Here is an 11,861-nt window from a genome sequence, read left to right on the forward strand (position 1 = left end):
GGTTCTGTCGACCCTTGAATGACCTTTGTTAATTGAATGTCAGCTCCTCTTCTATCTCTCCTATTGCCTTATTCCAGTTGGCACTATCGACCTGACCCTGCTCCAGAAACCACTTATTAGTGATACGAAGGGTCTCTACAAATCTTTTAAGAATTTTTCTTACTAAGAGGAACCCCAAACTTTTTTAGGAGAGCGTCCAGGGAAATAACTAACCGCCCCTTGGACACTGAATTGTCCATGATCCCAGCTACCTACTCTCACTTGCCGGCTCACCACAGCTGGTCCTCCAGCGGTTCCTTCATTCTTTTTCGTGCCCCACGTTCTCCTCTTATATCCTGGTAGCTCCTCCCCCCATACTTCCCAGTCTCATGTGATTTATAGGAAAAACCTGTGGTTCTCTGAAAGCGAAACGGTTAAGCGACACTTAACTCATGGCACGCATACACAACACGCACATGCTCTGGACGGCTCCGGACACAGCTTCCTCTCCCGCAGCCAGCTGTCCACAGGTCAGGTGAGAGGCTCCCGTCCTGGTTGAGGGGGTTCTCCTGGTCCGATTGGGGGTGTCTGCCCATCCTCTTTGCCTGCCCCTGGGGGCCAGGCCAAGGGCTCTCAGGTACTGGAGAAGGTGAAGCAGGTCCCTGGTCCCTGGCCCTGGGGTCTCTGTGCACTCTGGGGTGCTGGCTGGTGACACAGGCTGGTCTCCACCTGCCCCCTGGAAGGCCTATCCTGCCCACGGGCCCTGTGGGCACGTCCCAGGGCCTGCGTTCTCTCCGGCCTCTGGGGGTGCAGTGGCCACAAGCCCCCCAGAGAGGAGGAGCAGGCCAGGGCCTGTGGGGCTTGAGCCCCTGGCTGTGGCCACCGAGCTGGGTGCTAGCCAGTGAAACCGCATCCTCCGTAGGCTGCTGTCTGAGGAGCTGAGGAGCAGCCCCCAGAGCAGATGAGGCCAAGGCCGGCTTTTGAGCCTGCACCTGTTAAGAGCCCCTGGCCTCGGGGCGCTGGCAGGAACTCAGCGCTTCCTGGACCCCGTGGCCTCACTCCTTGGGTCTCGCACCGGCAAGGACAAGATAGCCAGCATGACCTGTCCCCACCTGACCCCTGCTCCAGGCTCCCAGAGAGGAAACCCTGGCGTGGAGAGGCTTGGGGTGGGGTCCCGGGTCCCTAAGTTCAGCCTGGAGCTGCCCTGCAAGCTGGGAGCAGGAGTCCAGGAGGGAGGGACTGTTCAGAGGAATGGGGGGCTGGCCTTGTCCCCCAATACCAGCCCAGCTCCCGCAGGCCCAGCTGGCACATGTCACCTGGCCAGGCCTGGCTGGGGTCCTTGACCTTGCCTCTGCCCAGCCCTGGTGGGCACTGAGCCCCACAGGCCTTCAGCTGGGGGTCTGCTGCCTACTGCTGTCCACACCACCCTTCCCGCAGGTGCCACCTCCCCTGACAGGCCACCTCCCCCACCATGGGCATGGCCTGCAAGAAAGGGGTCCTCGCAGCCCTGCTGGGGGCTGCAGCCATCGCAGGCCTCACCACCCTCATCCTCCTGGTGCAGGCCACCAGGGTCCTCCTGCCCGCAGACACCAAGGTGGGTCAGGGCCCCAAGAGGGGAGCAGGCGGGCGTGCACCAGCCCCACAGCTCCCTGACCCTGTGTCCCCCCAGTTTGGGATGGTGTTCGACGCGGGGTCCTCCCACACGTCCCTCTATCTGTACCGCTGGCCGGCGGACAAGGAGAACGACACCGGTGTGGTCAGCCAGGCCCTGGTCTGTGAGGTGAAAGGTCAGTGGGCAGCCCATGCTGGCTGGTCAGTGCTGGGAGCTGCCAGCATGGCCTGGGGGGCCCTGTCTGGTGGGGCCTGGGAGGTTGTGGGGTCTGGGGGCTGGCAGGGGGTGCAGGTGTGGGCGGGGCAGGTGGCCTGGCAGGCGTGGGGGGAAGGGTGGAGGGTGTGCAGGTTGGGTGGAGGGAAGGGCCGGGGAGAGGGCTGGACGGAGGGGTGGCCCGTGGGCGGGCGTGGACAGAGGACGGTGCAGGGTGGAGCGTGGGCAGGTTGGGGGGCGGTAGGGCTGTGTTTTCCCTCCTCAGAGGCCGAGTGAGAGGTCCAGGCTGGCCAGCGGGTGCCCCGGGCTCTGGAGGGGCCACCGTCGCCCGCAGGGCGGCGCACAGCCCTTGCCCGCCGGGGCCGTCGCTGCTGGGCTGGGACCGAGGCGCCGGCCCTGTGGCCCCTGGACCCACCGGCCGGCCTCACGCGGGCGCTGTTCCAGGCCCGGACAATGTTTCAGGCCCGGGCATCGCCGCCTACGCGTCCCGGCCGGAGGAGGCGGGGGCGAAGCTGCAGCCGTGCCTGCGGGAGGCGCTGGCTCTGGTCCCCGAGGCCCAGCACCCGAGGACGCCCTTGTTCCTGGGCGCCACGGCCGGCATGAGGCTGCTCGAGTGAGCGGGGCGCGGGGCGCGGGGCGTGTGCCGGGGCGGCATGGGGGGGGTCACGCGGGGCCGGGGGTTCACACGGGGCCGGGGGGGGTCACGCGGGGCCGGGGGGCGCGGGGGGGGCGCAGGGGGGCGCGCGGGGGCCGGGCCAGCCGCCACCGGGCCGGTGCTCTCCGCGCAGGCAGAAGAACCGCTCGCAGGCGGACGGCATCCTGGCGGCCGTCGCCCAGGCCCTGCGGGGGTCCCCCGCGGACTTCAGGGCCGCGGAGATCCTGAGCGGGGCCCACGAGGGCGCCTTCGGCTGGATCTCGACCAACTACGTCCTGGAGCAGCTCATCAAGGTGCGAAGCCAGAGGCGGGGCCAGATGGGCGTGGCCCAAGGGGTGGGGCGGGGCCAGGGCGGGGCGGGGCCAGAGGGGCGGGGTAGGGCGGGGCCAGAGGGGCGGGGCCACGGGCGGGGCCGGGTGAGGGGCGTGGTCAGAGGGGTGGGGCGGGCCCAGAGGTGTGGTGTGGCCAGGGGCGGGGCTGGGGCGGGGCCAAAGATGGGGCGGGGCGGGGCGGGGCGGGGCCAGGGAGGGGCCAAAGATGAGGTGGGGCGGGGCCGGGGCGGGACCGGGGCGGGACCGGGGCGGGGCCAGGCCGGACCGGGCCTCACTGCGGTCTGCGGCCAGTACTCCTTCTCTGGCGAGTGGACCCATTCCCCGGCGGAGAAGCTGGTGGGCGCCCTGGACCTGGGCGGCGCCTCCACCCAGATCACCTTCGTGCCCGAAGGCCCCATCCTGGACGCGAGCAGCCGGGCCTCCTTCCGCCTCTACGGCGCCAGCTACAGCGTCTACACCCGCAGCTACCTCTGCTTCGGCCGCGACCAGATGCTGACCCGGCTCCTGGCGCAGCTGCTTCCGGTGGGCCCCGGCCCGGGGGTCTGGGGGTGCGGGCCGGCGGGGCGCCCCACTCATGGCGGCTGCTCCCTGCAGGCGAGCCGGGACCTGGTGGTGGAGCACCCCTGCTACCACCGCGGCTACCAGGACCTGCAGCCCCCGCAGCCCCTGCTCGAGTCCCCCTGCGTGCCCGCAGACCTCGGCCTCAGCCCCGACCGCAACCTGACGGTCAAGGGCGTGGGGGACCCGCAGGCCTGTGCGGCCGCCATTCGCCGGCTCTTCAACTTCTCCAGCTGCGAGAACCAGAAGGACTGCGCCTTCGACGGCGCGTACCAGCCCCCCGTGCGGGGCCCCTTCTATGTGAGCACCCGGAGGCCCCAGCTTCCCACTGGCCGGGCCCGGTGAGCCCAGCCGCCGGCTGGTGGCCCTGGGTGGGGCGGGGGGGCCGCCCGGGGCCCTCAGGGCAGCACACGCCTCCCTCCGCCCCCCAGGCCTTCTCCAGCTTCTACTACACCTTCAGCTTCCTGAACCTCACCTCCGGGCAGTCGCTGGACACGGCCAACACCACGGTCTGGACCTTCTGCCAGAAGACCTGGGAGCAGGTGGGCGGACCCGCTCGCAGAGCAGGCTGGGGGCCGTGGGGGCGGCAGGGGCGCGGGGCGGGCCTCACCGGCTCGGCGCTCGCAGGTGAAGGCAGAGGCGCCGGGGCAGGAGCAGGACAAGTTCCTGCCCGGGTACTGCAGCACCGGCATGTACATCCTCACGCTGCTGCGCGACGGCTACGGCTTCAACCAGGACACCTGGTCTGGGATCGAGTTCCGAAAGCAGGTGAGCCCGGCCCGGGGCACCCGCCCGCCCCAGGCGGCCGCCAAGCCCTGACCCTGCGTGCCCCACAGGTCAGCGGCACCGACATCGGCTGGACGCTCGGGTACATGCTGAACCTCACCAACATGATCCCCGAGGAGGCGCCCGCCCAGCGGCGTGCACAGAGCTGCAGCGTCTGGACGGCCAGTGTCGTCTTTGCCGCGCTGACCCTCGTGGTCGTGCTCGGGGCCGCTGCTGTCCAGCTCTTCTGGCCCTGGGGGTGACCAGGCTGCCCCCACAGCCCGCAGCACCCTGCCTGGATGCTGGCGCCTTCCTGAGCCATGGGGACTGGTGCTGGAGGTGCCCGGTTCACTGCACAGGTGCCAGCTGTGGGCCGGTGGCCACGAGGGCAGCTCCTGGGCAGCGGCACCTCCTGGACTCTCCTACGGGCCCTCCCCTGCCCGCGGCCTCACCGTGGCAGACTGTGTTCATTAAAGCTCTGACCCAGCACCCGGGCTGGTCTCACAGCCCCTGGGAGGCTCACCCCACGCTGGGGAGGGGCAGCGGCACCTCACACACGCTGGCGCAGAGGGACCACGAAGCACTGAACCAAATGCCCACACGGCCGTCCAGGGCCCTCCCTGGTGGGGACACGGGGTCAGGGGCGGAGCCCTAGCGCGCCTGGTGCCCGGCCAGCCCAGGGCCATGGCGTCCCCACGTGGGTCAGGGCCTCAGCGCCCCAGACCCCCGGGCAGGCAGAAAGGTGGTGGCTGGGCCTCCGCAGCCCACGATTGGGGGTGGGGGGGTCGGGGGCAGAGCCGGGGCTGAATGAAGCGGTGCGTCCCTGCGGAGGGGCGCAGAGGGGGTCTCGGGCACCCCGCGAGTGGAACACTGGCGTGGAGGAGCGGGTGCCCGGGGAGCGGAGCCACCACCGCCTCCGGAGGCAGAAGCCGCTGCTCGCCTCCAGGGCCCCAGAGGCGCAGGCTGCGAGCCGGGGGCCTGGGCCCGCCGGGCCTCAGTGGGCTGGGGTTCGGGGCCCAGGGCTGGCCGGAGAGCCTGGGTACTGGCCCATGGAACTGGCCTGGCCAGGCAGGACGCCAGGGTCTGTCCAGCCCAGAGCATGCGGCCAAGGACCGCACTGGCCTCCTGGCGGCCTCCCAGCCCCGCCCGGGGCGTGGCCCCCGCGGACCTGGGGACACTGGCCCCGAGACCAAGATCCAGCTGGACTTGATCCCACGCGGGCACTAGAGGGGCACCCCGTGGAGCCCCAGGTCAGGGGCCTGGTTCCGAGGTCAACTTAACTCACACCCGTGAGGACGCATTTCCCCCTTTTGACGAGCAGCCCCTGGGACGCGGGGCTGCTGGTCTCCAAGGGCTGGGCCGGTCACTCTGACATGCGCTGGCCTGACCCGGGAGCAGCTGGCGGGGGCTGCTGTCCTCGCGCGTCCTGCGGTCGACCCCCCTATCTTCAGAGGGCACCGGCTCCTGGCCGCGGGCAGCGGCCGCAGCTCCCCGCCAGGGAGGGGCCTGTGCCTCGCTCGCAGGCTTCCCCGCCGCCGCTGTCCAGGAGGAAGTCGGGACAGGCGCCCCGGCCGAGGGGCGGGGGGCCCGGGGCAGGCCCAGCGGGGTGAGGGCTGCACCGCAGCCGGCGCCCGGTCAAGTCCCCGGCAGCAAAGCTCTGACCGCCAGCTGGAGACGGCCTCCCCGCCCCGCTCAGCCTCGGGGCCCTCCCGGCGCCGCCCCTGCCCAGGCCTCCAGAGCCCTCCTCGCTCGCCTCCTCGGCCCAGGGGGCCGCCGGCCTGGCCGCGGCAGCCCTGCCTCTGCTGGGCGTCTGGGGCTGCGGCGCCCACGGGGCCTGCGAGGGGAGGCCCCCGGTCCCGGGCTCCCCGTGTAACAGGGTGGTCCCCAGGAAAGGGGGAGGTTCCCTGCCCCACCCAAGTGAGGGTGGAGCTGAGCAGGAAGAGGAGAAGCTGCAGAAGAGACTGAGGAAGGAAGCAGGATGGAGCCAGGAGCCCTGGAGGAGGCGCATGGAGCCGAGAGACACGTGAAGAAACTGCGCTTGTCTTTTGGTCGTGGACGGGGTGACACAGATGTGGGTGAGACCCGTGGGGAGGTGACCGTGGCAGCTTTTATCTTGATGTTGATTTTGCTCTTTTCCTTCCGGGCTTGTCCGGTTGTTTCTGACCCTTTTCTGTGGGTCCCCACTGGAAGATGCTTTAGACTTGGGGCAGGCTTTGGGGCCTTGCTCTGGGCCAATCCCATTTGGATGGACTTTTACCCACGAGGGGACGGGTCACTTTGGGTGCTTCATTTAGAAACTAGACTCTTTGCCTTTCCTGGATTGTTTCCTAGTTTTATTAAAGTTCCTTCCCCTTAAAGTCTCCTATGTTTTCTGTTGATGCGGCGGATGGCAGAACCCATGTAGAATAGGCAGGTTTGCGGGGCTTGGGCTGCCCCTCTCCCCGTCCTATAACACCTGGGCGGCTTCTCCAGTCCGGCGGAGGGGCGGCCGCTGCGGGAGGGCCCGGGAGGCGAGGCCCCGCCCTGAGCAGAGGGGTGCAGGCGCCCACCCGCACTGGGGACGAGCCGGGGGCCCTGGGGCGGGCAGCAGGGGCTGAGCAGGCCGGGGCTTGGCAGCGACCAGGCAGGCCCGGAGCAGGCAGCAGCGGGAGCTGCCGGGGAGAGGCGGGACACGGGCCTGCTCCGCCCGGGGGCTGCCCCGCACCTTCCCCTCGCCTGCCCAGCCTCGAAGAGCGCCGGACACAGCGGCGCTTTCCTGGGTCTGCCCACGAGTGGGCGTTGGGGTCCGGGACCTCCGGGCCACGAGCGGAGGCCGGCCACGCCGTGGGTGGTCCCCGAGGTGCGCGCCCAGACGCGGCCGGCAGTGGGTGGCCCCCTGGCCCCCGCACCCGTGCGGCACAGCCCGTCCCCGCCAGTCCCGGGAACACAGGTGGGGGCTCCGGGGGAGCAGGAGGAGCCAGGGACCGCCGCTGCCCTCCGCCTGCCCCTCAGCCGCTCGGCCTCCGCTCAGCGTGGCCTGGGGTCAGGGCCCCGAGGCCCCTCTGGATCCGTCTCCCGCAGGTGCTCAGGGGCCGGCGCGGAGTCTGGAGGGCCGGGGAGGGGCCCCCTCGGTGTGGTCAGCTCCGGCCGCTCTGCTGGCCTCTCGGGCCCGGCCAGGCCCACTCGGGCCCCCGCGCCAGCAGCCGCCCACACGGTGGTCACTCCCCGGAGGGGCGCCCCGCGCAGGCAGGGCCCTGGGCAGCCCGCGAGCCCCGGCGTGGGTGCGGGGCAGCCTGGCTGTGGGAGGCGGGCCGGGGCCTGGCCTGCAGGCTGGGGGGTCCTGGGTGCGGCCGGGTCCCCCGTGGCTGGGTGCAGGGGCCTAGGGAGCCCCCCGTGGGGTGCCCGGGGTTTCCCTGCCCTCGGGGGGCCCTGCCGTGGGGCTAGTCCAGCCCTGGGGTCCCTCCCCCCTCTGGCCCAAGGGTGGGGGCAGGGCTGCCCGTGGGCGCGGTGGGCACTGGCTGCTGCGGGCGCGAGGGGGGCTGGTGGGGGGGCGGCCCTGGAGGAGCCGGTGCGGGGAACAAAGGGGCTGGGGGGCGCGGGCTGAATGGGCCGAGAGCGGGGGCGCTGGGGCGTCCCGTCTTCTGTTACCGCTTTCAAAGGCGTCTGGGCTGAACGCGCCCCTCGCTCCGAGGCGGGGCGTCCCCACACAAAGGGGGCTCTTGTCCGCAGGCCCCTCCGCGCGGAGGGCCATTGTGCGCGGCGGCGGCGCACGCTCCAGTGCCCAGCCCGGAGCGGGTCAGGCGTCCGCGCCGGTGGCAGCCCCGGCCCGCGCGGCCGTATTTCATGCCCCGGCGGCCCCGGGCGGGATGAATGCCCGCTTTTGTCGGCCGCGCTGTGCTGTGTGCGCTTCTTCAACAGCTTACCAAGGGGAAGCGGTGGCTCTGCCGGGGAGAGAAGGCCCCCGGGCTGCGGGGGGCGCTGCGCCTGGGCGCTGGGGGCGGCCGGCGTCTGCGGCCCTGGGCGGCGGCCGCCCGGGCACCTGCCCGCCCTCCGGCGGGCACAGCGGGCGCCCCGTCCGCCGACCCCTCCCACGGCCCAGCGGCACCTCCAGGCTTCTCAGCTCTTTCCCCTGAAAGCAGCGGAGCTCCGGCCTCTCCGGTCAGAGGCTCCCGCTGCCCCGTCCTCCCCGGCGACCTCGCTCCGTCCTCCAGGGAGGGGCAGGAAGGTCCTGGAGGCGGGCCCGGCCCCTGGCGGTCTCCTTGGGCAGGGCCAGCCGCCCCACCTCCCGCTGCCTGTGCCCGCCTGGGCCAGCAGGTGACCTTTTCCCTGGGCCAGGGGTGGCCGCCTGGCCTGCCAGGCCCTCGGCAGAGGCTCAAGAAATGACCGGAGGCCCATTGTACAGTCCTGCCCCCACCCTCAGATGGAGACCCGGCCAGGGGGCCTTCCTGGAGGAGGGGGTTCGGCTGCCAGGATGGAACCAGGGCACCTCCCAGGGCTGGGTGACACCGGGACCCCCTCCCTTGGCCTGTCCCCAGGCCCCAGGCCTCCAGGGGCTGCGGTGCGTCATGAGGACCCTCCCAAGCCCGCCCGGGGGTCAGCCGTAGTGCCCAGTCCCACACTCACTGGCCATGCTGAGGCAGCGTCCCTGAGCACGGCTCGGCCAAGAGAGGGCACCCTGGGTGTGTGGAGCGCCTTGGCGGGGCTGGACAGAGCGGCCGGCCAGCTGCAGGAGGCCGGGTGAAGAGGGCCAGCGACGCTGCCAGCAGGGAGAGCTGCCCACGCCCGGGGGCGCGCTGGCCAGGCCCCCAGTGGTGGCTGCAGGGCCCAGCGCCTGGCGACCCCGGGGACGGGCCTCCAGCCTCCCGTGGCCTGGACCGCCACCGGGGACCTCCCAGGGTGGAGGCCGCAGCCGGGTTCACAAGGGCCGGACCCCAGCAGAGGGGGTGCGCCCGCCCCACGCCCCGCCACTCTGGGCTTGGTCTGGAGGGTGGCAAGACCCCCGCGGCCGCCCCTGACGCCCCTTGTCCTTGAACCCGCAGGGCCAGGGGTTGGCCCTGGAGGAGCCGGGCCAGGGCCGGTCCCAGCACCAGGACTCGGGGCTTCCTGCCCACCCGGGGCCCCGAGATGCCCTGGGGTCCTGGCCTGCAGCGGCCCTGCCCCCTCCCGGCTCTGGGTTCCCCCGAAGTCACCTGCGGCGCCCAGCCTCTCGGGGGTCCCCAAGTGGGGCCACAGCTGAACCAGGGCCTCGCCCCGCCCCCGCCGCCCCCCACCCCCACCCCTGCCGCCGCCCCGTGCCCCCAGGGCCGCCCTCCCTGCGCCCCCCGGGCCGCCCTCCCCGCGCCCCCCGGGCCGCCCTCCCCGCGCCGGGCGGGCGGCCGAGCCCTGGACAGCGGCCAGGCCGAGGCGCCGGTCAGCGCGGCCGGGACAGGCCTTTCCCAGGCCGCTATTTTGGTCCGCGCGGCGCGGGTTATTTTTGCTGGAGCGGGGCGCGGGGCGCGGGTATTAATAGTGCGGCCGACGTGCGGGCGCTCGGGGGACCCTGCAACCGCGCCAGGCCCGAAGCCGGGGGCCCCGCGGGCGGGGGGATGGGGGGCAGTGTGGGGGGGATGGGAGGCGGGGGGGGCGGGGGGGGCGGGGGAGCAGGTGTGGCCGAGCCGGCTCCGCAGCTGCTCGCCCCTCTCCGCCCCCATCCTGGCACCAGAAGGCCCCCCTGGGGTGGGCCTCCTGCAGAGTGTGGGGGTGTCAGCTGGGGTTTTGAGGGGCGCTCCCCACAGTGCGGGTCAGTCCTGCTCGAGGGCAACGTCCAGTCGGGTCGTCTGAGCAGCGGGGAGACCACCCTGGTGGGGGCCCCTGTGCTTGGGGCTCTGGGCAGGCTGACCCGCGTGGGGGACAGGGTGGGGGACCCGGGGCCTGACCAGGTGGGTGGGGACGCGGGGGGTGGCTCCCTGCTCCCGGCCACCTGGGCCCTGGCGGTGGGCAGGCTCCAGGCCCCCCAGTTCTGGCCTCTTTCTCCTGTGGCTGGACGGGAGTCCGGGGGCCCCACAGGGAGCGCCCTGCGACTGCCCCTGGACAGCGGGGTCTCATGGCGCCCTAGTGGCCGATGGCCTGGGACTCGGGGGGCTGCTCCCCAGCAGTTCCTGGTGCCATCGGTGGCGCAGCCAGGGAGTCGCCCGCCCGCCCGCTGCTGGGGATCTCAGCCCGCTGTGGGGCGCCCACGCGGGGGATGGCAGCCCCAGGGAGCCAACGCGGGACGCTGCGCAGACCCGGGGTCTCCCGGCTGCTCCCCATTTGTCGTGGGCCCCGTGAAGGCGCTGCCCTTCCCCAGCCAGGTCGCTTCACGGCAGGTCCCGGGTCCGGGAGCGCCGGCTTCTGCCTCCAGCAGCGCATCTGCGGGGAAAGGTCTCAGGCGTCTCCGCCCGCCCCGGGACTGCCCTGCCTGAGGGGCGCCCGCAGCCGTCACCCGGCGGAAGCCGTGGTGTCCACTCGCGGGGGCCTCGCTCGGCGTGAGACGCTCGTGGGAGAGCCGCAGGGGCGGGAGCGAGAAGGGGAGAGGAGCCCGGAGAAGCCCAGGGTGGAGACTGGCCGGGGGCTTGGACACGCCGGCCTCCGGCCCCCGCCCCGGCCTCGGCCCCCGCCGGCCGCCCTGGTGCTGCTCTACAGGTGCGAGCTCAATACAAGCCCGAGGAAGCCACCGAGGGCTCCAGGACTCTCCTCTCCGGTCCCCCCGGGTCTTAGAAAACCTGCTCGGTGGCCTTCCCGCTGCTCCAGCGTCCCCCGCTGGGCACCGTCCACAGCCTCGCGCGCCCCGGGCCAGTCACAGGCGAGTGGACGTGCTGATGTGCGGGCTGGACCTGGCGTGCGCAGGGGCGACCGCGGGGAGGTCCTGGGGGCCGCAGGGGAGGCTTAACCTGGTGGTTTTAGGCATTTCCTGGCTCCCGCTGTGGGGGAACCTCAGAGGGTGTCACGCAGCAATGGGGAGCTCCTGCCCCAGGGGTGCCCCGCGCTGCCCAATGGGGGGCTTCTGAGCATGGAGCCGGATGGAGCTACTGCCTTGATCTTCTGAAAGTCCCGAGTCCAGGGTGAGGCTCCGGGGGCGCCGTGCGTGCCAGACCCCCAGTTTGCAGTTCCCCAAAAATAAGCTATTCAGGCCAATTTCCTGGGGCGTCGTGAAGACCTAGAGGAGGTGCCGGTCTTGGGCAGAGGAGGGGCTTCCCGGACACTTGCGTGGGGCAGGACGTGCTGCCCTCAGCGGGACACAGGTTTATCTGACCCCCCAGATGTGCTGGGTCAAGCTCTGAGAGACAATTTCCCAAAGTGAAAACCAGAAGAAACGGGCACCCCAAGGAGCCCCGCACCTGTAGAATAAGCCCACCCCGAAGCTGGAATCTGCGCTGGGAAAAAAGCAGAGCGTCTGCACTTCGCTGCGCGTCCTGGGAGCGGGCGGGCGGCCTCCGGATCCTTCCAGAGGCCCCAGAGAGGCCGAGGATGCGAGAGCCGCACAGCCCGTCCACCCAGGAGCCTGTGCCAGGGCACCCCAACCTGCAAGAGAACGTTAGGACCGGGGACATCCCCAGCCCGTGCACGTGAGCCTGCAGCCAGCACCAGGCCCCAAGGGAGGCCGCCGCGCTCGAGGGCCTCAAGAAACAGTGACAGGAAAACCCTTGACCACACACGGACTCGGCCGAGGGCCCAGCAGGGGTGTGCGTGGGGGGCGCAGCGCAGCTGAGGGACCGTGCTGGCCTCTGAGCAGCAGGAACTCGCTTAGGTG

General features: G+C 71.7%; 1 protein-coding gene across 1 annotated transcript; it reads left to right on the forward strand.

The window, feature by feature from the left end:
• Nucleotides 1-1,450: 1,450 nt before the first annotated feature.
• On the forward strand, nt 1,451-11,000 carry ENTPD8 (ectonucleoside triphosphate diphosphohydrolase 8; the record flags this gene model as incomplete). The annotated part of the gene is made up of 13 exons (XM_084259705.1): nt 1,451-1,573; nt 1,649-1,766; nt 2,267-2,417; nt 2,593-2,752; nt 3,083-3,649; nt 3,781-3,891; nt 3,977-4,117; nt 4,186-4,373; nt 5,811-5,983; nt 6,838-7,043; nt 8,012-8,251; nt 9,868-10,011; nt 10,419-11,000. 13 exons carry the CDS (start codon nt 1,451-1,453, stop codon nt 10,998-11,000), a joined length of 2,904 nt encoding a protein of 967 aa, XP_084115831.1.
• Between the last annotated feature and the right edge of the window lie 861 nt (nt 11,001-11,861).

The sequence above is a fragment of the Talpa europaea genome, assembly GCF_964194135.1.
Source record: "Talpa europaea genome assembly, contig: HAP1_SCAFFOLD_60, whole genome shotgun sequence".
In the NCBI taxonomy this organism is placed as follows: Eukaryota; Metazoa; Chordata; class Mammalia; order Eulipotyphla; family Talpidae; genus Talpa; species Talpa europaea.